This window comes from Dromiciops gliroides, chromosome 1 (assembly GCF_019393635.1).
Source record: "Dromiciops gliroides isolate mDroGli1 chromosome 1, mDroGli1.pri, whole genome shotgun sequence".
Lineage (NCBI taxonomy): Eukaryota > Metazoa > Chordata > Mammalia > Microbiotheria > Microbiotheriidae > Dromiciops > Dromiciops gliroides.
This window is the reverse complement of record NC_057861.1, coordinates 64,912,197-64,939,377: the sequence shown is the minus strand read 5'-3', so window position 1 is coordinate 64,939,377 and position 27,181 is coordinate 64,912,197. Positions and strand designations below refer to the sequence as shown.

General features: G+C 40.4%; 1 protein-coding gene across 1 annotated transcript in view; it reads left to right on the top strand.

Annotated features, from left to right (window-relative positions):
- SH3GL1 (SH3 domain containing GRB2 like 1, endophilin A2) overlaps nucleotides 1–27,181 on the top strand; it is a 94,340-nt gene that overhangs the window by 55,451 nt on the left and 11,708 nt on the right. Inside the window, 6 exon segments of the mRNA XM_043976407.1 lie at nucleotides 20,430–20,498; nucleotides 20,602–20,674; nucleotides 21,751–21,894; nucleotides 25,914–26,047; nucleotides 26,584–26,616; nucleotides 26,618–26,743. Coding sequence (XP_043832342.1) covers nucleotides 20,430–20,498; nucleotides 20,602–20,674; nucleotides 21,751–21,894; nucleotides 25,914–26,047; nucleotides 26,584–26,616; nucleotides 26,618–26,743 — 579 coding nt within the window.

Sequence of the window (27,181 nt, the reverse complement as noted above, 5' to 3'; positions counted from 1 at the left end):
CTGTTGAGAACCTGGCTTTAGATCCTGCCCCATGGGCTTACTACCCGTGTGACCTCAGGCATGTCACTTAACCTTTCTATGTCTCAGTTTTCTCATCTATAAAAATGGAGTCAGACCAGATGGACTCAAAGGTCCTGTTTAACCCTAAATCTGTGATCTATGACTTAAAAAAGCACGATGACATTTCCTTCAGCCAGCACTGCTGATATGTATTGAAGCATAAAGTCTCTGCCCTATGGATTGACATTGCCTTTAGTCAGCAGGTTAAGTTAAGCTAGTTTTCTAAGATTAAAGAAGTTGATTTGGTTCTGATTCATCAGGGTTTGAAAGTTCAGCAGTCATTTGATTTACAAGTCTTTTTTGTAGAAATATACTTCCTGTGCTGGTGGTATTGGTGAGCATGTACAGTACATGACAGTACAAGACTGTCTCCCCGACCTTATTTCCCTACCAGAGCCTTGATTTTCCTCTCCTTAAAAATCTCTTAATCCATCAAAGCAAACTGTCAACTCAGGTCATTTAGCCTACAGATTGGCCCAATACTTCCTGTGCTGGTGGTATTGGTGAGCATGTACAGTACATGACAGTACAAGACTGTCTCCCCGACCTTATTTCCCTACCAGAGCCTTGATTTTCCTCTCCTTAAAAATCTCTTAATCCATCAAAGCAAACTGTCAACTCAGGTCATTTAGCCTACAGATTGGCCCATCTATTTTCTGTGTTGTATTGATTCAGTTTCTTGTTGAGATGATTCAATTACAAACCCTTCTGTTAAAGTTATCTCATTCTGTAGGATAAGGGATTGTTTTGTTCATCTTTATAAGATGGCTCACACTAACAGCTGTGCTCATCATTTCTAAGGAGCTATCCCTGGTCACTCTTATCCTGTCAGTCTGAATACTCTAGGAAAATGTTTTGCCTCTTTTTTCTTCTTTTTCTTCCTCTAAAGAATCTGTGGAATAAGATAAATAGGAATGTACAAAATGAAAAGGCATGGATGAATTGTGATCTGTTCTGTTGATGAGATCATAAATCCACTGAAGTATTGAAGTATGATAGAGTCCTAAGGGCTTTGGCCACATAACATGAAAATGGTTTAAGAACGAATGAATGAAAGCATGAACGAACAAATGAACGAATGAATGAATGAATGGAGTGAAAAGGCATTTATTAAGGCAGAATATGTATCAAGCACTATTCTAGATGCTTCAAGTATATTTACCACTCCTGATAAGAGGACTCCTCCCAGAACCTTCAGTTAAGGAGAGTATCCAGGCCAGCCATCACTTTTTTTCCATGCCTGGACTTCTCCATCATGTTCCCCCTGCCCTGCCCTCCACCTCTCCGCTTCTTTTTATAAGTCATTTTCCTCATTAGAATGTAAGTAAGCTCTTTGAGGAAAGATTCTTTTTGCTTGTATTTGTATGCCCAAAGTTTAACACAATGCTTGACACATAGTGAGTACTTAATAAATGATTGCTGACTGACTACAAAAGCAAAGACAGGCCCTGATCAGTGTCATGAGCAGTCATGACTGTAGAAGATTAAGGATGAAGCATTCTTACCACCTCTTGGACTTGAGGTAAAGAAGAAACACATTTTAAATGTGACCAGTGGGGTGATTTTGTTTGTTGGACTCCTTATTGGTTACAAAAGAGAGCTTTTTGGGAGGGGGAGGTAAGAGATAAAATTGTGGGAAGGTGAGGTGATGAAAAAAAAAAAAGCCTTCCAATGAAACATTAAAATTACACCCAAATAAAAAGAACAAAAAGAAGTTTAGAAAGGGACAAACAAGGAGAATAGGTGCTATCTTCTTAAATATAATCTGTGTTGTTAAGATAATGTGGCCTAGTGGATAGAGAGCTAGTCAGAAAGACAAGAACTGGTCAAGTCCTAACTTCTGCCACATACTTTGTTATCCTGGTTGCCAAACTGAAATAGAAACACAAATTAACAATATCTATGTTGTATTGTATTTTTACTTACTTTGTTAAACATTGCCCAATTACATTTTAATGTATTTCCTCTTCACTTCTCCAGAGTTTTACAGACCTCAGTGAGTTTGACACTTCTGCTCAAGGCAACTCTCTGATGCTGTAAGTTGCAGAAAAGGTGCCAATTTGCACTGGTAGAGGGAGTTTTCTCACTTGAGAGTTCCAGTCATTATCCCTTTTTTTTAAAATCCAAGTTGCACGTAATAGAAAGATTATAGTTTCATATACTATTTTTTTCTTTTCTTCATATTGGAAATGCTTGTGATTGTTAATTTCATGATAGGGATAGGGATTAAATTCATAATTTAATTTTTTTTAAAAGAGAGAATGACAAGGATGCCCTGGAATATATTGTAGGATTTTTTTTTTTTTTGCGGGGCAATGGGGGTTAAGTGACTTGCCCAGGGTCACACAGCTAGTAAGTGTCAAGTGCCTGAGGCCAGATTTGAACTCAGGTCCTCCTGAATCCAGGGCCGGTGCTCTATCCACTGTGCCACCTAGCTGCCCCATAGGCTTTTTTTTAAGAGTCCTAGATTAGGAGTCAGAGGTCTTGTCATGAGGTCATGGATGACCTCAAAGAGTACTGGATTTAGGAGTAGAGTTCCACTAATGATCCTGATGTTCATTAGCTGTGTGACCTCGTGTGTGGCCCTTCGCTTCTCGGGGCCCCAGTTTCCTCATCTGTTATTGTTGTTTGTCTTTTGTTCTCAAAGAGGACCATGACATCAAGGTGATGTCATGACTTGCATTGAATTGGATTTACGTGAGGGAGGGCTGTACAAGGTCACCAGCCTCATTCTCTCCTCCAGAGCCATCGGGGTCCAGTGGCAAGATATACATCAGGATGACTGAAAATAGCCCTGTATGTTTAAGGCAATTGGGGTTAAGGTGACTTGCCCAGGGTCACACAGCTAGTAAGTGTCTGAGGTGAGATTTGAACTCAGGTCCTCTTGGCTCCAGGGCCGGTGTTTTATCCACTGTGCGACCTAGCTGCCATAGTCTCCTCATCTATAAAATGGGGGACTTGGCTTAGACAACCTCATCTCTATGGGCCTTTCTACCTCCAAATCTAAGATGCTGTGATCATTGCAAGGGACTTCACAAGACTTTGGAATTTTACATTTAGAAAAAATAATTCCTTTTTCTGTTGCATGCTGAATGGAAATGTAACTCTTATACAAACCTACCTCATCATGTAGTTGTAAGGAAAAAGCCCTTTGCAAACCTTAAAGTACTATATAAATGTGTTATTATTTTTTTTAAAAAGGGATACTATATAGCTATAATGGCCAAGTATAGAATGATAGGAAAACCTAAAATGGTACTGATGATCAGGATTTGTGACTAGATAACTGTTGTGGACCTTGATCATCAGATGGTGGTAAATGAAAACTTGGCCCTTAGCCCAAGTGCAAATCAAGATCAGTAGGCTCTTAGATCACAAGATTATAGAATCACTATTTAAACATTAATAAAACTTAGCCACTGGAAGCAAAGATTGCATGCTTTTTTAAAGTTAAAATTTTAATTTTATTTTCATTAAGATATGCCTTCATTCCCTTCCTTTTTCCCTTATTCCCCTCTTCTATCCCCACCTTGAGAAAGTAAGCCAATTCCCTCACTGGCCATGTCCAGATATATATGTCTTAATCTGCACACTGAATCCATTGCTTCTCTCTCAGGAGGTAGGTAGCATAATTTCATCATGAGCCCTTTGGAATTGTGGTTGCTTATTGTGTTGCTTGGGGAGTTTCCAAGTCTATCAAAGTTATTTGTCTTTACAATATTGTCATTATTGTATAAATTGTCTCCTGGTTCTTTTACTTTGCTCTTCATTAGTTTATTCAAATTTTCCCAGGTTTCTCTGAAACCATCCTCTTCTTCATTTCTTGTAGCACAGTAGTATTCCATCACACTCATACACTATAACTTGTTCACCCATTCCCCAGTTGATGGGTATTCTCTGTTTTTAGTTCTTTTCCATGCCTTTTAAAGAGATAGGCAAGTTAAGGACATTGGCTTCTCACAAAATCATATCATGACTTCAGTGAATTCAGAGTGCTTCCTAACAGCTCTTTCCTCCAAAATGATTGTTGCATTCCCTCCTTATGACTCACATTATCATTGTAGTTCAGGCTCATCAAAATATGGTGAAGATCTGGATTAATGTGATAACCAAGGAAATGTGAAAAGAAGGGAGATGCTCGTGTGTGGTATTATGAAGTAAAAAAATCAAAGAGATTTGGTGCCTTATCTATTAAAAATAGAAATTTAGCCAAAGAAGCAATGATCAGTTTAAGGTGAAGGGTCTAGAAGTCTCCATTCTATGACAGACATGTTTTGCCACTTTTGTGTTTTGTTCGTTGGAAAATGACAAGGACAAGGAACTAGCCTAACCTAAGCATCATAATCATTTTTTTCATAATCAGCAAATATTAATGGGGCAGCAATGAATGCATTGTTCTAGGCATAGCTGAAGACACTAACTAGTCTTTCCAGCCCTAACATTGGGAGTTATATTTTAAGTCCATAGGATCATGGATTTGGAGCTTAAAAAGACCCTAAATATTGTCTAATCTCGTCCTCTTGTTTTGCAGAGGGAGAAATTGAGGTTAAGTGACTTGTCCATGGTCACTTGGGCAGTAAGTGGCAGATCCCTAATTTGGATGCAGGTCCTCTGACTTCATTGAATTATCAGGTTCCTTCTTGCTCTGATATTCTATGTTCTAAGATTCCTCCAGCCCTGATATTCTAGGATTTTAAGTCCAGGGCATTGGCTGACAAGCACAGCTACCTTCCCTATTACTATAAAGGGCAAGACCATCCTCCCAGTCCTTCAGAGCTCATAACCTAGGTGTTATCCTCATAATCTCTCTCTCTCTCTCTCTCTCTCTCTCTCTCTCTCTCTCTCTCTTTTTTGTGGGGCAATGGGGGTTAAGTGACTTGACCAGGGTCACAGAGCTAGTAAGTGTCTAGTGTCTGAGGCTAGATTTGAACTCGTGTCTTCCTGAATCCAGGGCCGGCGTTTTATCTACTATGCCACCTAGCTGCCCCCCTTATAATCTCTCAAACTCCCTCTCTTTCCATATCTAGTCTGTTGCCAAGACCTATTGATTACACCTTTCTTTGCAACATCTCTTGAATATGCCTACTTCTCTCCTCTTGACACTGCTACCACTCCAGTTCGTGATCTAACCCTCTCATGCCTAGACCCCTGCAATAGCCTGCTTCAAGTCTGCCCTCTTCGATTCATCCTCCATTCAGCCACCAAAGTGATTTTCCTAGAGCGTAGGTCCAACTATGTCATCCTTCTACAAAGGAAATTCCATTGGTTCCCTGTTGCCTCCAGGATCAGATACAAAATCTGTTGCCATTTATAGTCCTTTGTAAGCTAGTGTCCCCCCTCCCCCCCCCCCCAATCGTCTCACACCTTACTCCCTGCTACATACTCTTTGATCTAGTGACACTGGCCTGCTTGCTCTTCTGTGAATAAGACATCCCATCTCTTGGCTCTGGACATTTTCTTTGGTTGTCTTCCATGACTGGAATGTTCTCCCCCTTCATCTCTACCTCCTGGTTTCCCTCAAGTCCCAACTGAAATACCATCTTCTATAGGAAGCCTTTTCCAATGCCTCTTAATTCTGGTGCCTTCTCTCTCTTATTTCCTATTTCTCCTATATATAGCTTGTTTGTACATATTTGTTTCCTTGTTATCTCCTCCATTAGATTATGAGCTCCTTGAGGGCAGGGAATGTCTTTTGTATTCCTAGCATTTAGTACAGTTCCTGGCACAGAGCAGATGCTAAATAAATGTTTATTGGTTGGTTGATAGTTAACTGGCATTCTGTTTTGGCTTCCTAGTCTCACATGTTGTTCTTTCCCTGGAGTATGTTAAAATTTGCCTGAAGTATCTGGGATCCAAAAAGCATTTGCTTTTGCCCACCCGTCCTGCATAATTGCTTCCTTGGCACAATTGGAAAGCCCCAGCAAGCTGTCAGTGCCAACCAACTAGAACTTTTTTTTTTTTTGGTGAGGCAGTGGGGGTTAAGTGACTTGCCCAGGGTCACACAGCTAGTAAGTGTCAAGTGTCTGAGGCCGGATTTGAACTCAGGTACTCCTGAATCCAGGGCCGGTGCTTTATCCACTGTGCCATCTAGCTGCCCTTAAGCTTCTTTTTTTTTTTTTTTTGACAAGCCCCTGAATCAGTTTAGTATTAGTGCTCATTTACTTACCCTGCCTGCATGAAATCAAGTGTGTGTGTGTGTGTGTGTGTGTGTGTGTGTGTTCCATCCACCTTATGCCTTCCAGCCTCTCCTCAAAAAAACTAAAATGAAAACTTGTTTGAGCCAGGAGAGGGAAGGTTTTGGTCTTATCTGAATTCTATTAATCAACAAATATTAACTGAGCAGCAACATGGTAGACATGGTTTTCCAGAAGGTTATTATATAAAGACCTTATTTAGATTAGTTTCTAATTATGTGCTACTGCAAAGAGAATGTGTTATGGAAATTTAATTCAATATTTATTAAATATCTACGATTTTTAAATTTTATTATTTATTTATTTTGGGGGGCAATGGGGGTTAAGTGACTTGCCCAGGGTCACACAGCTAGTAAGTGTCAAGTGTCTGAGGCTGGATTTGAACTCAGGTAGTCCTGGAATCCAGGGCCGGTGCTTTATCCACTGCGCCACCTAGCTGCCCCAAATATCTACTATTTACAGTGGGATGAAACAAAGTTTGAAATATCATTACTCTCATGAAGCTTACAGTATAATTACTGACATTTTTAGAGTGCATTAAAATTTGCCAAGTGTTTTACTTATGTCTTGTCTCATTTGAACCTTAAGCCATCCCTGTGTAGTAGGTGCTACAAGGATTGTTACCCCATTTTACTCATGTGAAAACTGAAAGGCTTAGGAAGGTTAAAGGATTTGCCCATAGTCACATAGTAAGTAGATGTGAGAGGAGGGATTTAAGCCCAAGTCTTCCTGACCCTGAGGCCAGTGATCTGTCCATCACTATGCATTAATAATGTATGCAGAATATTAGTGCAATCAGTTAAATTGAATAAAACGTATTAAGCCCTTTTGTTTCCTTAATTTTCCTTCAACTATGAAATGAGGATTATAACAGCCTGTATCTCAGGAATTGTTGTGAGAATTCATTGAGAAAATATATATGTAAAGTGCTTAGCACAGTGCCTGACCCAGAATAAGTATTTAATAAATTGCTTGTTTGCTTGGCAACTGTGTGGAGGATAAATGGGCATGGGGCAAGACTTTTGAAGTCAGGGGACAAATTAGGTTTCCAATAGTCCAGTCAAGAGGTGATGAGAACCTGAACCAGGATAGTAGTTGTATGAGTAGAGAGAAGGGGATGGATGAAAGAGATATTGTAGAGGAAGAAATGACAAGATATGGCTATTGATTAGATTATATCAAGTGAAGGGTCAGGGGTGACAGTGTGGTTATGAGCCTGGGTGACTGGAAGGATAGCTGTGCCCTTGACTGAGAAAGGAATGTTCAGAAGAGAGATGGCTTTTTGAAGGAAAAATTTATTCTTTCATCCAATCAATTACCTCCATCAATTATACCTCTGTAATACTTCTTGGGGTTTTTTTGGGTTTTTTAGTGAGGCAATTGGGGTTAAGTGACTTGCCCAGGGTCACACAACTAGGAAGTGTTAAGTGTCTGAGTCCGGATTTGAACTCAGGTACTCCTGACTCCAGGGCTGGTGCTCTATCCACTGTGCCACCTAGCTGCCCCTCTGTAATACTTCTTACATCTGCTCCCTTCATCTGTATTCCCACTGATAAGGATGCTTCATTTATTTCTCTTTAATCTGCCTTGTTATCTTAGCCTCTTGTTGTGGTAGGTAGCGATCTAGGGAACTGTCAGACTGAGCTGCTTTGAGGTGGAGCCAAGATGGCGGAGAGAAGCCACTGAGTTGCCTGAGCTCTCCTTCAGTTCCCTCAAAAAGAACATTAAATTAAGCCTCTGGACGGATTCTGAAACTACAGAACCTGCAAAGAGACAGAGAGACACAGTCTTCCAACCAGAGATAATTTAGAAGACTTTAGGAAAGGTCAGTCTCACTCCAACAAAAGGGAGGCACAGCGCACCGCAGCCACAGCCGAGCAACTGAGGCCCCTGGATCCTGGCTCAACAAGCTGGTGGCGCAGCAGGCCAGTTGTGAAACCCACTGGCACCAGCCGAGAGGGCAGGCTGCCAGCTAGAGGGCTGCTCACAGGACAGGCGTGACCAGGCCTGACCATCCCAGCATGCCAGGAGCAAGCCCAGGGCAGTGAGAAATACACAAGCCATAGAAGCCTCAGTGTAGAAAACCAGTGACACGGCCCCTATACCCCAGCACAAGAAGCTTAAAACAGGGACCCTGGTGCCCCCAGAGCAGACCTCAACTTAAAAAAAAAAAAGCTGCAATATGAGTAAGAAACAAAAAAGAGTTCATACCATTGAGAGTTTCTGTGTCAACAGGGAAGAGGCAAACAAACTCAGATGAGGACAGTACTCTCAAATTGCCTACGTTGTGAAGCCTCAAGAGGGAAGATGAATTGGTCTGAAGAAGAAAAAGCCTTCTTGGAAGAGCTCAAAAAGCATTTAAAAAATCAATTGAAGAGGCAGCTAGATGATGCAGTGGATAGAGCACCAGCCCTAGAGCCAGGAGTACCTGAGTTCAAATCCGGCCTCAGACACTTAACACTTACTAGCTGTGTGACCCTGGGCAAGTCACTTAACCCCAATTGCCTCACTAAAAAAAAAAAATCAATTGAGAGAGGTAGAAGAAAAAATGGGGACAGAGCTCAAAAAGGATTTTCAGACTGAGCTGCTTCTATCTCCTCCCAATCTTCTGATTTGCTCTATCCTCCCTCATCTTCCTGCAGAGCAGAGATTATTTATTGCTTCTTCTGGCAGAAATTAGGCTGTTGGCCTGAAGTCAGCTCATGAACACCATGCCACAGGTTAAGCTACCATTTCCCCCTTGGTGCCTTACCTCAACTTGTGCTTCATTTACAGCAACTTGTAGCTTCTTAAGGGGTGGAATTAGTATTTCTCTGAGAACAAAGCTCGTTCTCATTGTGTTTTTTTTTTCCCCCTCTGCCCCCATTCATTTCTCTTATATGATCCCAGGTCTGCAGCAAGAATTCCTCTTTATTTTGAAACCCCTCCTCCCCTTTATGGCAAAGAAATGACATTTTTGAAAGATCCAAACTTTCTCTCTGAAAAGTTTTAACTGCACATACATACAAGGTTCAATGATTAAGAAAGACAAGTTTCTGTAGTCCAGGAGCCCTTTTAGCATTCCTTAAGGACTTCCTAGGATAAGAAATTCTATTTAAACCTTTCTATCCAAATGTTATTCAAATCCTTTCCTGTCATATTAGATCTAGACCAGTGATTTACTGACTAACAGGAAACTTACAGAGGGGGATCCCTGTTCTCTACTCAGTTATGGGTCATACCATACTAATGCTTGAGCTCCCTCCCAGATGTGATATTTTATGATTCTTTGAATGCTGTGCTTACTGCAGATTACCTTGGCCACCATTTCTTCTCAAACTGCTATTCTCTATTAGATAACATCTAACTCAGTGCCTTGCACAGAGGTGTTTAATACATTATTTAATTTAGGTGTTTATTGAATTAGATTAGAGAAGATGCTGTATTCTATCCTTAGGCAATTAGAGGGACCTTTCATCTAGGAACAAAATGATCAAAATCCAGTTCAACACACATGCAAGTACTTCCTTTGTGCAAGATACTAGTTGTTGTTTTGCCATCGTATCCAACTTTTCATTGACCCTATTTGTGGTTTTCTTGGCAAAGATACTAGAGTGGTTTTCCATTTCCTCCTTCAGCTCATTTTACAGATAAGGAAACTGAGGCAAACAGGGTTAAGTGACTTGCCCATAAGTAGTGATAGAACTAGTAAATATCTGAGGTCAAATTTGAACTCAGGTCTTCCTGACTCCTGGCCAGGTGCTCTATTCACTGTGTGACCTAGCTACCCAGACAGTAGTAGGCATGAGGGAATAAAAGAATGAAAAATAGTATTCCCTTTTTGCATAAACAAAACTAATGTAACCAAGATTACAAGGGAAGTAAAAAACTGGGAAAGAATTTTTGAAACAAATATCTCTGATAAAGGCCTGTATCTCAAAGATATAGAGAACTATGTCAAATTTATAAAAATACAAGTCATTCCCCAATTAATAAATGGTCAAAGGATATGAACAGTTTTCAGACAAAGAAATCAAAGCTATCTATACTCATATGAAAAAATGCTCTAGATCATTATTGATTAGAAAAATGCAAATTAAAACAACTCTGATGTATCACCTATCAGAATGGCAAATATAACAAAAATGGAAAATATTGGATGTTGGAAGGAATGTGGAAAGCTGGGACGCTAATTCACTGTTAGTGGAGTTGTGAAAAGATCCAACCATTCTGGAGAGCAATTTGGAACTATGCCCAAAGGGTTGTAGAATTGTGCATACCCTTTTGATCCAGAAATACCACTGCTAGGTTTATATCCCAAAGACATCCCCAAAAAGATATCTTTCATAGCAGCTCTTTTTTGTGGTGGCTAAGAATTGGAAATCAAAGGAATACCCATCATTTGGGGAATGGCTAAACAAGCTGTGGTATATGATGGTGATGGAATATTATTGTGCTGTAAGAAATGACAAGCAGGATGACTTCAGAAAGGCCTGGAAAGATATGTATGAGATAATGTATTGTGAAGTGAGCAGAATCAAGAGAAAATTCTACACAGAGACAACAATATTGTTCAATGAAGAATTATGAATGACTTAACTATTCACAACAATACAATGATCCAAGACAATCCCAAAGGGCTATTGATGAAACATATTATCCACCTCCAAAGAATGAACTGATATTGATGGAACAAACTGAAGCATGTTATTTTTCACTTTCATTTTTTTCTTTTACTCAAGTTTTCTTAAAGAAAAAGACAAATATGGTAATGTTTTACATAATCATACGTGTATAACCCATATCTGATTGTTTGCCACCTCAGGGAGTGGGGTGGGGAGGGAGGGAAAGATGGATCAAAATTGGAACCCACAAGTATAAATAAAAATGTTTATTATTTAAAAAAAAGAAAATAGTAATCTCTGCAATCAAGGGGCTTATATTCTATTAGGGAGAATATGACATGTACATAGATAAGTATAATATAAAATTGTATCTGGAAGAGTAAAAGGGAGAGTTCAACAGACATTTATTCAACTGAGTAGCTATTAAGCACCTACTGTACAATTTGGAACTATGCCCAAAGGGCTATCAAACTCTGCATACCCTTTGATCCAGCAATACCTGTGCTAGGTTTATATCCCAAAGACATCCCCCCCAGAAGAGAAAAAGACTTATCTGTACAAAAATATTTATAGTAGCTGTTTTTATGGTGGCTAAGAATTGGAAATCAAAGGAATGCACATCAATTAGGAAATGACTGAACAAGCTGTGATATATGATGGGGATGGAATATTATTGTTCTATAAGAAATGACAAGCAAGATGATTTCTGAGAGGCCTGGAAAGACATGTATGAAATGATGTATAGTGAAATGAGCAGAACCTGGAAAATTTTGTGCACAGAGAGAACAATGTTGTTTGAAAAACTGTGAAAGACTTAACTATTCTCAACAATACAATGATCCAAGACAATCCCAAAGGACTAATGATGAAACATGCCACCCACCTCCAAAGAAAGAATGATATTGATTGAACACAGACTGAAGCATGCTATTTTTTTCATTTTTTTTCTTTTATTCAAGTTTTCTTATACAAAATGACTAAAACGGTAATGTTTTACATAATTGCACATGTTTGCTTACAGCCTCAGGGAGGGGGAGAAGGAAGGATAGAATTTGGAACTCAAAACTTTAAATAAAAATGTTTATTCTTATTTTAAAAAAAGAAGAAGAGCCTACTCTATGCCAGGCACTGAGCTAGGCACTGGGAATACAACTACAGTGGATGAATCAATCCCTGTTCTTAGGTGGCTTACATTAAAATGGAGAGAGAGATGGAGCATGGTGTTTGAGAAAGATACACACACACACACACACACACACACACACACACACTCAAATATAGAGCATTCACAAGGTAACTTTATAGAGGTGGAGGTAGAGGGAAGCAATTTGAAATGTCCAATAAGTGGTTAGTGATTTGGAACTAGATCTCGGGTGAGATAATAGGGCTGGACATATAAATCTGAAAGTCATAGGCATAGAGAGAATTATTGAATCCATGGGACAAGGCGGGGAAGGGGGAGGGGGTTGGGAGAGAGGGAGAGAGGAGGCTGCCAAGGACAAAAAACTACATATACATCCATAGTTAGGAGTGGCATATCGATAATGAACCAGATAATGAGGTTGAGTAAGTGGTCAGACAGGAGAGAAAATCAAGAAAGAAGGAATATGATGAAAACCCAAAGAGGATCTAGGAGGAGAAGGGTAATCAATAGTGTCATATTGTCAAATGCTTTGGAGAGGTCAAGAAAGATGAAAATTGAGGAAAGTCCATTAGATTTGGCAATTTAAAAGATCACTCATAATTTTGGTTTTGGTTTTGGTCTTTGGTCTTTTTGTGTGAGGCAGTTGGGGTTAAGTGACTTGCCCAGGGTCACACAGCTAGTAAGTGTTAAGTGTCTGAGGCTGGATTTGGATTCAGGTACTCCTGAATCCAGGGCTGGTGCTCTATCCACTGTGCCACCTAGCTGCCCCACTCATAATTTTGAAGAGAGCAGTTTTGATTGAATGATGAAGTCAGAAGCCAGATTACAGAGATATTAGAAGTTAGTAGGGGGGGTGGCTAGGTGGCGCAGTGGATAAAGCACCGGCCCTGGATTCAGGAGGACCTGAGTTCAAATCCGGCCTCAGAGACTTGACACTTACTAGTTGTGTGACCCTGGGCAAGTCACTTAACCCCCATTGCCCCCCCCCCCACACAAACACACAAAAAGAAGTTAGTAGGGAGAAAAAGGCAACAAGTGTAGACAATTTTTTCAAGGATTTTGAGAAAATTAAGAATAATAGGATATAATACTTCTATGGGTGAGTATATTTTCTTTTTTTTAATGGTGTTTTATTTTTTCCAGGTACATGTAAAGACAGATTTTAACATTCATTTAAAAAGATTTTGAGTTCCACATTTTCTCCCTCTCCCTGCCCCCAGGATGGTAAGCAATTTGATATGGGTTATAGATATGCAATCATGTAAAACATTTTTGTCATGTTGTAAAAGAAGAAACTGAACAAAAGGAAAAAATACACACAAAAAATAGTATGCTTTGATCCACATTCAAACTCTTTCAGTTCTTTCTCTGGATGTGATTAGCATTTTTCATCATTATGTAAAACATTCCAAAGGATTTTGGAATTGTCTTGGATCATTGGATTGCTGAGAAAAGCTAAGTCAATTAAAGTTGACCATCATACAGTGTTGCTTTTACTGTGTACAATGTTCTCCTGGTTCTGTTCACTTCATTTTGTATCATTTCATGTAAGTCTTCCCAGGTTTTTCTGAAATCCAACTGTTTGTCATTTCTTATAGCACAACAGTATTCATTACATGTATATGCCACAACTTGTTCAGCCATTCCCCAAAAGATGGGTATCCCTTCAATTTCCAATTCTTTGCCACCACAAAAAGAGCTGCTATAAATATTTTTTTAAAGTATAGATCCTTTTCTTCTTTTATAATCTCTTTGCTATAAAGACCTACTAGTGGTATTTCTGGATTAAAGGGTATGCACAGTTTGATTTCCTTTTGGCATAGTTTCAAATTGCTCTCTAGAATGGTTGGATTGATCCACAATTCTACTAACAGTGCATTAGTATCCCAGACATCCTCTCCAATATTTATCATTTTCCTTTTCTGTCATATTAGTCAATTGGATAGGTGTAAGGTGGTACCTCAGAGTTGTTGGGGTTAGGATTTTTTAATGAGGAAGGAGATTTTTGGATGTGTTTGTAGTAACGAAGAAAGAACTAAAAAAGGACTTTGAAAATTAGGGAGGGGGCAGCTAGGTGGCACAGTGGATAGAGCACTGGCGAGGACCTGAGTTCAAATCCAGCCTCAGACACTTAACACTTACTAGCTGTGTGACCCTGGGCAAGTCACTTAACCCCAATTGCCTCACTGGAAAAAAAAAAGAAAGAAAAAGAAAAAAAAAAGACATATTTACTACTGCCAAAGCAGCCAGATAGGCAGAGGAAAATTAGGGAGCTGGGATGGTGATAAGTACAATTTGCTAGAGAAAGCCAGAAGGTGTGGGATCAAAGGCACTTGTAGAGGGTTTGACCTTGGCAAAGAGAAGTGGTGCCATGAGAAACTGAATAAAGGAAGAGTTGCTGGGAAATGATGTCACTGGGTTTTAAAATGAGAAGAAAGAATGACTTCAATTTTCTCAGTAAAGTATGAATCAAGACTTGAGAAAAGAAAAGAACAGCCTCCGTGGTGAGGTGGATGGATCAGTTAGGAAGTAGCCTTGTTGAGATAACCCAGTGGGGTTTAGATGATATAATTTGTAGTTATATGGGATGAGGAAAAGTGAGGAGTCCAAGACTATAGCTTTGAGGTTGCAAAGTGGGATGATCTGGAAGGATGATAGTGTCTTCAGTGAAATAGTGAAGCTAAGATAGTTTTGGAAAGAGATTGTGTTCTGTTATGTTGAGATTAAGATGAATGAATCCTTTTTTTTTTTTTTTTGCGGGGCAATGGGGGTTAAGTGACTTGCCCAGGGTCACACAGCTAGTAAGTGTCAAGTGTCTGAGGCCGGATTTGAATTCAGGAACTCCTGAATCCAGGGCCGGTGCTTTATCCAGTGCGCCACCTAGCTGCCCCGAATGAATCCATTTTGGAATGACCAGTAGGCAACTAGAGATGCGTGATTGTAGTTAAGCAAAGTGATTAGGGCTATAGTTCAGATGCAGATAAAAGTGCTTTAGAAAACATTGAAAAGGGAAGCTAGGTGAGTGGATAAAGCACTGGCCTTGGATTCAGGAGAACCTGAATTCAAATCCAGCCTCAGACACTTGACACTAGCTGTGTGACCCATGGCAAGTCACTTAACCCTCATTGCCCCACAAAACAAAACAAAACAAACAAACAAAAAAAAGAAAACATTGAAAATAATGTCTAGAAGGAAATGAAACAGAAGCTTTTTGCAATACCATTTTGGTGTCCCTAGATACTGTCCCCAGACTTAGATCTGGGATCAGGGAAGGATGCACATATGCAATGGCATCTGAACTGAGCCTTGAAGGAAAAAGAAGTCTACTTAAAGTATGGAAGAAGATGGCTTTCAAGAATCAGTGGTGGCAGGAGATTGCATGTCATATTTGGACAATAGCAAATAGTCGTATTTGACAATAATGGAGAGTGTAGGAAGAGGAATATCATGAAATAATAAGGAAGCCAGATTGTGGTAGGCCTCAAGGGCTAAGCTAAAGATTTGTATCTTATCCTGTAAGCAACAAGGTATTGTTGGGTCTTTTACCAAAGAACAAATTCTAGGACAGACTGGGGATCCTGGGCCTCATTTCCTTTACCTATAAGATTAAAATATTGATTAGGTGATTTCTAGGAACCTTTCCATAGGTCTGCATATTTTTAGGACTCTTAAATTCTTCAAGGATTTACCACTTAAGAATCTGCTTCAGTGTTTATTCCTGGGGTGGGGAGAGGTGGGTGGCAGATGCTTTATCAAATGTATTTACATTTCAGTTCATTTCACAATGGCTGCCATTATTCTGCCTACTGATGACTCATGTGGAGCTGGGCTCCACACAAGGCCTACAGCTGTGCGCCTCTGCCTTAGATTTTGGGGGCTTGAGAGAATGTTTTCTAGCATGGTGCTTGTCACGGGTCTGCAGGATAATCGGTTTATAGTTACTCATCTGATTTACCTTTGTGATGCTAGATCTTTATTCTGGATCAATCTTGACCTCTTGATTTGATGTATGGGTTGAATCACGTGGTGATGAGAGGCGTATAAGATTCATTCAGCAAAGAAAAATCCATCTTACTCTGTTAATAATGAGAGCCATGTCTGGGTCTGTGGTTTGGATAAGCCTGGTGACCCTTAGGAAATGTGTTAACAGAGGTGCAGAATGCACTTCATAAGATTCTTGAGGTTAGAGCTAGAGGGGCCATTGACATTATTTAGGGAAACCCTTATTTTATAGAGGAGAAAACTGAAGTCCAGAGCTGGTAAGTGATTTGCCTAAGCTCACATGGCTAGTGAAAGGCAAAACTGGCATCCAGATGTCAGACTTCAGATTCCAAATTCAGTATTCTTTCCTTTATAACTAAATTCAGCAGATACAGCAGAGAAAAATATAAAGGAGTGGCTCTTTAGCAGCATCTCTACCACTCAGGTGGAGCCTGCAGAAAGGAAGATGGCTTCTTCCTATCTGTCAGACATGGTTTCATCCTCTGGCACTTAGCCAGGGCCTAGATCTTAGGAAGACAAGGACTTTTGAGCACTGTCCATTTCAGTCTTCCTCCCAGAGTGTCAAAAGATTCCTATTGCCTTTCAGGTGCTTAATAACTCAGCTAGTCCACGTGGAAATTCCTTTTTCACCATAGCCAAAAGAAGTGAAACTACATAATTAAATCAAAGGGAAATTCCAGCCTGCCTAGGTTCTCCTAAGTTCATTTGATTTATTTGACAGAAAGTTAGCAGTAATTTTTAAAAGGTCACTTCCCTATTCTTTCTACCTCTTGGCTCTATTTCACTGAGGTTTGTATGAACTAGGGGAGGATATCATGGTAGTGTAAGTATTTCCTCACTGGGACTAATGTTTTTGCTGGGAGGGTGCTTAGAGTCTGACAGCTAGTAAACATTTATTAAGGAGCAATACATCTGGGGGGGGGAGCATCTTGGAGTCCATTAGCTTTGTTATCTCTAGATAGATTACTTCACCTCTGAGCTTAGGTATTCCTCTTTGTAAAGTGAAGATAGTAATTCATGCATTCAATTAAATAAATGTTAAGGATCTACCTTGTATTAGGCACATTGGAGACACAGAGACAAAAGCAAAATTGTTGCTACCATCAAAGCATAATCTCTTCACAGGGGCCTGATATGAAATTCACGATAGTAACCCATAGGTTTCCTGTTAGTAGTTCCTGCTTCTGTTTCTCTTATGCTTTTGCTCACAACCTCCCCTCCTTTCTGCCTAATTCTTTTCTATCCTTTAAGAGATAGCTCATCTGACCTTCTGGGTAGCATTCTCTGAGCTCCTTAGCACAGTGGGATTTCATTCTTCTTCAAATTCCTACAACATTTGTCACATTTCGTTCATAGAAAGATGCATTTGCCTTTTATTGAGTCCAGAAAATTTTAATTCAACTCCTTCCTCAGATGCTCATTAACTGTGAGAGCCTAAACAAGTCACTACCTTCTTTCAGCTTCCATCACCTTCTGTAAAATGAAGATAATAACAGCACCTACCTCAGAGAGTTATTATTAGGATCAAATGAGAAAATTTACATAAAGGGGTTTGCAAAAAATATTATTTAAATGTTAAATTAAATATTTAAAACATTACTTAAATGCTAGCTATTATTACTATAACGTGCCATGTTTATGAACAGTGGGAACCAGGACTGTCTCTTTATATCTCTGAACCTTCCATGTTTCCTAGCACAAAACCAGGATATATAGTAGCTCATGTTTCTATAGGGCATTGAGGTTTATAAAAGTTTTCTCACAACTCTGGGAAAGGCCCAATAGCCAACCATTAGAGGTATAACATAGGCAGAAGGTATGTTGACTCCTCTGCTAGCCCACCCAAGGACATGGTTAATTGGTAGGTAAAGAGGGACACCCTTCCTTTTTTCTAGGACATCTCATCCTAATACCCCCAAATTAAACAGTCTGCAAATGAACCCATCACACTTTCTGAGCAGTTCCCAGATGACATTTCATGTTCCTCTGTGTCTCCATGCCCCAGACTTGAGATCATCTGTTCTTTCAAAAGCCCCTTCCTTATATCACAAAAGAGTGGATAATAATGGTATTTTTGCTTAAAACATAAATCTACTTCTTCCCTGACTTTCTATTCAGAATTGGAAGGAGGTGTTTGGGTTTTGTTTTTTTGTTTTTTATACTTCTCCACACATTTGGGGTTTTTTTTTGTTGTTGTTGGGTTTTTTAGTGAGGCAATTGGGGTTAAGTGACTTGCCCAGGGTCACACAGCTAGTGTTAAGTGTCTGAGGCCGGATTTGAACTCAGGTACTCCTGACTCCAGGGCCGGTGCCACAAATTTGTATTTAAGAGGAAATTTTGTGGTTGATTTTGAACAGTGCACAGAGTAGGTTAGGTATAGCAGTGGGGCTATTGTTTTTCACTAGTTAGCCACCTGGTTGTAATTCAGTAATAAATAAAGCTTGCTTCTTAAAATGATAAAAGTAGTATCTATCTAAAACCATCAGTAAGCATTTATAATGGGGATAATCTAGAAGGCTTCCCTATACAATGTGGGGTAAAGCAAGGATGCCCATTATCATCAAATATTATTCAATATTTTACTAAAAATGTTGGCTATAGCAATAAAAGAAGAAAAAGAAATTGAAGGAATTAGAATAGGCAAGGAGGAAATAAAACTCTTATTCTTTGCTGATGATATGATGGTATAGAGAGTCCTAGAGAATCAGCTAAACTATTCGAAATAATTAATAACTTTAGGAAAGTTTCAGGATATAAAATAAACCCACATAAATCATATACATTTCTATTATAATTACCAGGAATGTCCAGGAGCAAGAGATAGAGAAATTCCATTTACAATAACTGTAAACGATATAAAATACTTGGGAGTCTACCTTCCAAGACAAACCCAGGAGTCATACGAACTCTATTACAAAACATTTTTCACAAGATAAAGTCAGATCTAAACAATTGGAAAACTATTGGTTGCTCATAGGTGCACCAAGCCAATATAAGGAAGTAGTGACCTGGGAGGGTATTTTGATTATAGGGATAGTGAGTGGAGTCATTGATACACACTGAACAGTAGCAATGGAAGGATTGATTTGATTATGGTTACAAAATAGAAAGTGGGGGTATTGAGAAGAATATTTGTCAGCTAGCTATCAGGGTTGCCACAGAGTAAAATGACACTTGCCTGGAGCCCTTCTAAATATATTAGGCTACATGAGACACTTATCACTGGAAGAAAGAGAGGACTTCAGAGGTCGGAGTTTCAGAGCCAAAAAGGGTTGTTGTCTTAAGCATGTTTTCTAGAACAGGCAGAGAAATTGTTAGAAAAGGGGTGGGTCTTAGGTTGGGACTAGATATCTTTGAAAATGCCTTCTAATTCATAAATTCTTTGACGTTTTTTAAAAAATGACAATTGCAGAAATAACATCTAAAACCTGAGTTACTCCACTTAAAATTACCTACAAGAGCACAGTTTATAGAACTGTGCAACTAGAACTATATTTGTAGTCATGTGGTTTTTGTAGCTAAAGTGCTCTTAAAAATCATCTAGTCCAATTCTCTCATTTTACAGGTAGGAAAACTGTGGCCAAGGTTGTAGAGCTGCCCAGTATAGAGCTGCGTTAGAGCTGGACTTAGAGCCAAGGTTTCCTCTTTCCTTTTAAGTATAGAAATGGTCATGATCCATTCAGTTATTTTAAGTTTTTGTATGAAAGTTGTTTTTCCCCCCCAATTCTTTTGTCTCCAAATCATATCCTCCCCACACACCCCCTCCCTGATAGTTTTTATTAAGTGTATGTGAGTGTAGATATACCCAGGTGTGGCTAATAGATATTTTGAGAAATATTCTTTGATTCAAAAATGTTGAAAACTTCTAGTATTCTTAGTGGCTGGAAATGGTCTTTTAGTCTTGTAGTATTTAACGCTACCCCCTGTCTCGTAAGCTCTTTAATGTTGGCCCCAATGGAGTTAAGGCCCATACACAGGCCATTATTGGTTTTGTCTTTGCTTTGAGTGATATTTTATTCTTTCCTTGATTTGTGTGGCAGTGCCCTACTTTAACAGGTGCAACAGGATCCCGTTGTCCTTGATCCCCTTCACGTGGTCAGGCACGCAAAGCCAAATGGCATTATGTGCGGTTTCGGTGTCAGGAAAAAGTTGTCACCCTCCAGGATCTCACTGTCTTTGGCTCTACCTTACCGTCTATCATTATCTGTTCTGTCTCCACAAGGTACAATTGGAATCATTTCATATGTCTTATCCAAAGTCACATAGCCCCTTTTCTTTCACTTAAAGTTGAGCTGCCCTTTAAGGTTGTAGCCGGAAATATATGAGACCATACCACTTTTTGCATCTGATTTGTTCTTACATTTTCCTTCAGATATTTCTGGTTCTAACTGCTAACTTCATTCTTTTTTCATTTCTTCCCTCTAGCTGGTCAGTGAAAAGGTTGGAGGTGCTGAAGGGACCAAGCTTGACGATGACTTCAAAGAAATGGAGAAGGTAAAGGAAGCTGTGGATAGAGCTATGCTGGGAAGTTATTGTCCCCTAATGATTTGTGATGGAGGTGGGTTTTAAGAACTCACGTATTTTATTCTCTTTATAGAAAGTGGATGTCACCAGCAAGGCTGTGGCAGAGGTATTGGCCAGAACCATCGAGTACCTTCAGCCCAACCCAGGTATAAGACTCTAGTTCTTTATGAAAGAATTTGGAATAGATTCCTGTAGCTCCCAGATCTTTATGGTGCTAAGACATGGGGTTTTCCAGCCTCTGTTAGAAACAGATGAAAGTCTGTAAGTGGGAAGTTATTTTAAATTCTAAAATCATACTTTGGCCTGTTCCCCAGTAAGGTTTCCCCGAGTCTGATGATTGTTCCCAAACACTCTCTTTTAGCAGTGAAAAGAAAGACATATATGACTGCCTTACTGTGGAATTCTCATTCTGAGAATGCCCAGGAGGCACTGGGATGGTCTGAAAAGTTGTGTAACATGGCTGCCAGAATAGATTGATAACTCTTTCTCGGAGGCCAGATACTTTTCCTGTATACCACTAGTTCTCCATATCGAGTTGCTTGCTTTATGGGCAACAGAGACAGTGTCTGGAATAGGACAAGAGAAAATCCCATTTGGGCTTTGCTCTCCAGGTCAGATTGAGTGCCACTCACTTCTTCTTTCTTTCTTTTTTTTTAGTGAGCAATTGGGGTTAAGTGACTTGCCCAGGGTCACACAGCTAGTAAGTGTTAAGTGTCTGAGGCCGGATTTGAACTCAGGTCCTCCTGACTCCAGTGCTGGTGCTCTATCCACTGCGCCACCTAGCTGCCCCATTCACTTCTTTTTATAGCAAGTGTAATTTGCAAGCAAACAAAACAATAGATTTACTTGACTGTGAGAGCCTGTTAAAATAAATGGTAGGTAGGGAAGTGGGGGCAACTAGGTGGCACAGTGGATAGAGTGCTAATCCTGGAATCAAGAAGACTCCTCTTTCAGAATTTAAATCTGGCCTCAGACACTTCCTAGCTGTGTGACCCTTGGCAAGTCACTTGTTTGCCTCAATTCTCTCATCTGTAAAATGAGTTGGAGAAGGAAATGGCAAACCACTCTAGTATCTTTGCCAAGGAAACCCCAAATGGAGTCACAAAAAATTGGGTATGACTGAAAAATGAATGAAAAAAAGGCAGAAAAGTAGGGAGTTCTCTGCCTTCACTCCCAGAGAGGTAAACTCAAATTTCCATGTGGCTGGGCTTCTCCTTTGTAGCCTCCCGGGCCAAGCTGACGATGCTCAACACTGTGTCGAAGATTAGAGGGCAGGTGAAGAATCCTGGCTATCCACAGTCGGAAGGGCTCTTGGGCGAGTGCATGATTCGTTATGGAAAGGAGCTAGGAGATGAGTCCAACTTTGGTAAGTCATTGTCTTCCTCTCTTCATTATAGAATTGGAGAACTGTGGGTGTTAAATATTGCATATATGCTCAGGTAGCATTGATGTATTGGTTAGTTTTATTAAATTGCTTCCCCCCCTTTGTTTTTGTTTGCTTGTTTGTTTTTCTCGAGGCAGTGGGGGTTAAGTGACTTGCCCAAGGTCACACAGCTAGTAAGTGTCAAGTGCCTGAGGCTGGATTTGAACTCAGGTCTTCCTGAATCCAGGACTGGTGCTTTATCCACTGTACCACCTAGCCGCCCGCCCCCCTTTGTTTTTTAATCTTTGGGGGGTTGTTTTGGTTTTTTTTACAAGGAGTGGGTTCGTTCACTGAATAGAGGATGGAAGAGTTATATTCAGAAACATAATATAAAAACAAATTCCATAAGATAAAATTTTCCAAAAAGGCATTCAGGGATTTCAATCAGTCAAGTTTTTGTTGAGTGCTGTTAGAATTTTAGAATCCAACATTTCAGCTTTAAGGTTAGGTCAGATATCCCTTTTTTTTTTTTTTTAATAGGTAAGGAGGGGCAGCTAGGTGGCTCAGTGGATAGAGCACCGGCTCTGGAGTCAGGAGTACCTGAGTTCAAATCCGGCCTCAGACACTTAACACTTACTAGCTGTGTGACCCTGGGCAAGTCACTTAACCCCAATTGCCTCGCTAAAAAGAAAAAAGAAATAGGTAAGGGAACTGAGGCTTAGAGAAGGAAAATAACTTGACCAAAGTCACACTGAGTTTAATAGCAGAGCCAGAGAGAGAGAGAAGAGCCTAGGTTCCCTGACTCCTATATGAGAACTGTGTGTTCCAAATTGTGCTGGATATTAAGAGGACTTAAAGGTAATAGAAGAGAAGTTCCCTGCCCTCAAGGTTACCGTCTAATTGGGAAAGTGAGATTAGTATAGCAAAGTAACCACAGAACAGTTATGTATTAAATTCGATTGTTCTGCTGGTAGATATTACTGGAGGGAGATCAGAAAAGGGAAAAATGAATGTTCAGAATGCTTCTTAGAAGATGGTAGGTCTCGGGGCAGCTAGGTGGCACAGTGAATAAAGCACTGGCCCTGGATTCAGGAAGACCTGAGTTCAAATCTGGCCTCAGCACTTGACACTTACTAGCTGTGTGACCCTGGGCAAGTCACTTAACCCCAATTGCCTCACCAAAAAAAAAAGAAGAAGATGGTAGGTCTCGATTGGGTTTTGAAGGATAGAGAGGTGGAGTTGGAGAAGGACAGTAACCTAGGCTCTGGAAATAGTATGAACAAGGGCGCAGAGGTAAGAATGAGCTGGTGAGTACAGAAGACAAAGAAGAGATGAATCTTACTACAGGAAAAGGTGTGTGTTTGGGAGCAATGGGTAAAGGAGGGTCGGGCTTCCCAGTAAGCTGAACAGTTGTGTTAACACCACTACCTAAATCAAGAACGAGGGGAATTAACCATTGCCCAGGGAAGGATCTGTCTTGAAGTGCTCTAACTTGTACTTTCTCACTAGGAAATTGTGGTCCATTAATGTAATTATTATACTGCAGGATATAGTGTATTCTAACAGTTCAATGTCATCTCAAAGAATTGTCCACTTTTAGACTTGCAAGGGATATTAGAACCTGTCTAGCTTTAGGATCATTGTATTATAAAATTAGAAGGAAACTTAGACTTCATCTCACCCACCCCTCTCATTTAGCTGGTGAGAAGATTGAGGCTCAGAAAGGCCCCAGTAACCTAACTGAGGTCACCCAGGGGGTTGATGGCAGAGCCAATACTTGAACCTTGTTTTTCTGATTCTCTTGTACCACAAAACCCACCAACCCCAACATTTTACAGAGGAGGAAACAGAAGTCTAGAAAAGGAAAGTGACTTGCTCAAGCTTATGTAGTGAGCAGTAGAGTTCTATGTTCAGACCACAAATCCAGTGTTCTTTTACTGCCTTTGGACCACATTATATTCATTTTTTCAAGAAGCCCAAGCACTTGCCGGGCTAAGTAGATTCAGAGCTCAGGAATCCAGACCCTCAGGCCACCATTCTTTCTGTTACTCAGTGCTGTAGGTGTCTTCTCTATAACACTACTGCTCTGTCTTCTGATTTTGGACCCTGAAGAGTCATCCAGGGCAGGGGCCACAGGCAAAGGTACTTCCTTAGTCAGAGCTGACAGCCAATTTGCAGTTTGTGGAGGTGGAGATGGAGGCAGTAGAGAGAGCTCAAAAGGCTTCCTTCTACACCTAGTACTATCTGCATTGTGAGCCAAGTGCACTGTCTAGAGAGGTTTGTGGAGGGAACAGTTTCACCTTCCTGAGAATAATTTCTAAAGGTTTGGAGCTGAATATAATTAAGAAATATCTTCTGCTTGGTCATTTCCAAGACATTTCTGTCTTTGGTTTTGGAAGAAAATGTTTGCCTAGGACTGACCTGAGGGCACAGGGAGTTTTTGTGATAGAAATATTGAACTTCCTTAAATAGTTTCTCCTTCTAGCCTAAACTGTGCCTATTTTAGCTGCTAGATCATTTCACAGTGTGGGTCAGAGGAGGCTGCAGTGGCTTCTCCACATTAGCTTCCTTCAGCTAGGAAATTAAGCTTTCTTAGAACCCATCCCCCCATTTCCACTCCACATACAGCCCACCATGAGGTAGGTCTTGTACAGGTTAATGACCTTTCATGGTCAGAGGTACTGAATTTTGAAGCTAGCTTACTTTCTGGAAAATTTAAACCCATTTGTGAGTTGCCTCTAGAAAACCAGTTGTTCATTTAGAGTCTATCTACAAAAGTAAAGTTCTACAATATAGAATGCTACCTCATTTGTGTGAACATAATGTAGCTGCTGGCTACACAAAGTCATCCCCCCTTACCGCAGGCCTGCAAATCCTTTGGCAGCTACCTCCATATGTCAGAGAGAGAGGGCTGGGCCAACATCAACTTCCAGGCTTCTTTTTTCTCAGCTAGAAGCCTTTAAAATTCCAATCCAGTTCAACAAGCATTTTTTAAAGTACCTACTCTGTGCTGAAGTCAGTGTGTTAGGCAAAACAAAAAATAAGTGCTTATATTCTCCTGGGAGGAGATACCTTACAAACTTGTGTGTGTGTGTGTGTGATCTTGTGTTGATCAACTGTGATGGACTTGACTCTTTTCAGCAATACAATGGTCCAAGATAGTTCCAAAGGACTCATGATAGAAAATGCTCCGAATCCAGAAAAGAAAAAAAAAACCACTGTGGAATCTAGATGCAGATTGACCCATACTATCTCTATTTTTTTTTTTGTTTTTCTTTTTTGAGGTTTTTCCTTTTTGCTCTGATTCTTCTTGCACAGCATGACTAATGCAGAAATATGTTTTTTGTGATTGTACATATATAACCTATATTGGATTGCTTGGGGAGCAGGGAGGGAGGGAGAAAAAATTGAAACTAGAAATCTTATAAAAACATGTTGCAAACTATCTCTACATGTACCTGGAAAATAATAAAATACTTTTATGAAAAAAAAAAGAAATGTATGTGATCATTTGAGGAGAGAGTGAGCACTGTTATCTGGGACTCAGTGGAGGCTTTGCATAGAAGGGGACTGATGAAGTGAGCCTTAAAGGAAGGCAGAGGCAAGGAGAGAATGCACTGCAGGCATAGAATGACTGCCCCCAAATCCAAAGGTATAAGCTGGCTAAGTCACCTCCTCTGGCTCAGCCTCTGTAAAATGAGGGACTTTGGCCTTGATGGTCTCTAAGGTTCCGGCTAGCTCTAAATCAGGGATCATATGTTCCCCGAAGTTTGAAGTGGGGAAAGTTCATTACTTACTGAAGAAGTCGGGGAAGGCCGAAACATAGAGTACATGAAAGGGAACTGTTTGCAGCAAGCTTGGAAAGGTGTGTGGAAGCCAGGTGTCAGTTGGCTTTAGATGCCGAGCTAAGGAAACTGTAGTTTATTCTACTTTTAAGGTGATTTGGGCAGTTGCTTGAGGGCAGAGGCCCTGTGGCAGGCTTCTGGCTCCCCAGCCCTCCCAACACCCCTTCTTCTTTGAAGGTGATGCGCTTTTGGATGCTGGTGAATCAATGAAGCGATTAGCAGAAGTGAAAGATTCTCTGGACATAGAAGTCAAACAGAATTTTGTTGACCCCCTCCAGAACCTCTGTGATAAAGACCTAAAGGAGATCCAGGTACCTGCCTTAATTATTATTCCTCTGACCCAGCATTCCAGGCTGCAAAAACCAAAGTTGGGTATGGTTCAGAGAGACATGCATGGCTGAGGGAGGGCAGGGGGTGCAGGATAGGAGGAGCAAAAGCAGACCCAACTGGTGACCATTTATAGAGATACATAATAGATCTTTGTGTTTACCTTAAAAATTCAAACCCAACATTATGCTGCTTCTCTTTGTTCTCCTTGGTCATCAAAGAACACCTCTTCTATCCTTGGCAGGGGATGGATTATGGCAGAGGTCCCCTTTCTCCTCCACCCCACTCCAGTGAATCTTTAGGCTTGTATAGTTGAAACAGTACTTCACCCTGTTACTGTACTTTAAAGTTTACAAAAGGGATTTAATACCTTGGGCACCTAGTACCCTGCAGCATTTTCCCCTCCATATAAAGCTTCTGGAGCCATTGTTTAGAGCAACTCCCAAAGGGTCCCAATGATCTGTTGTCACAGAGTCCTCATAACATGGGGCCCTCTTCCTCTCTTCTCTCCACCCCCAAGCATCATCTGAAAAAGCTGGAGGGCAGACGTCTGGGATTTCGACTATAAGAAGAAGCGTCAGGGAAAAATACCAGATGAAGAACTTCGTCAAGCGATGGAGAAATTTGAAGAGTCCAAGGAAGTGGCAGAGACCAGCATGCACAACCTCTTGGAGACTGATGTAAGTGCTTCCTCCTTGGGTGCTCGTTCGGCTGCTTTGTTATTTTGAGAATCAGGTGGGTGAATCGTGTACCTATTTGTGTTTTCTGTTCCCTATTGACAAATCAAGAGGGAGCCTGGTGTTGTAGAAAAAAGACCGGATTTGAAGTCTGAGGCCTGACTCCTCAGTGTACCAAAAACCTTGGGCAAGTCACTGAACTTTTCTTAACCTCAGTTTGACTCAGTTGAACTAGATGATCTCTAAGGTCCCACCTAGCAGTTAATCCTATGAAACCTAAGTCCTATTCAGCTCCCTCCCCTCCTTGGACTTCTGTGGCAAATGTTCTGCAGGAGCTGTGGCCCTAACATGATATCTGCATATCTGCAGTTTTACCTGCAATGCTACTGTTTTACCTACTCCCCAGTATCAGTCCTCTGATGGAATTCTACTGTATTTTCT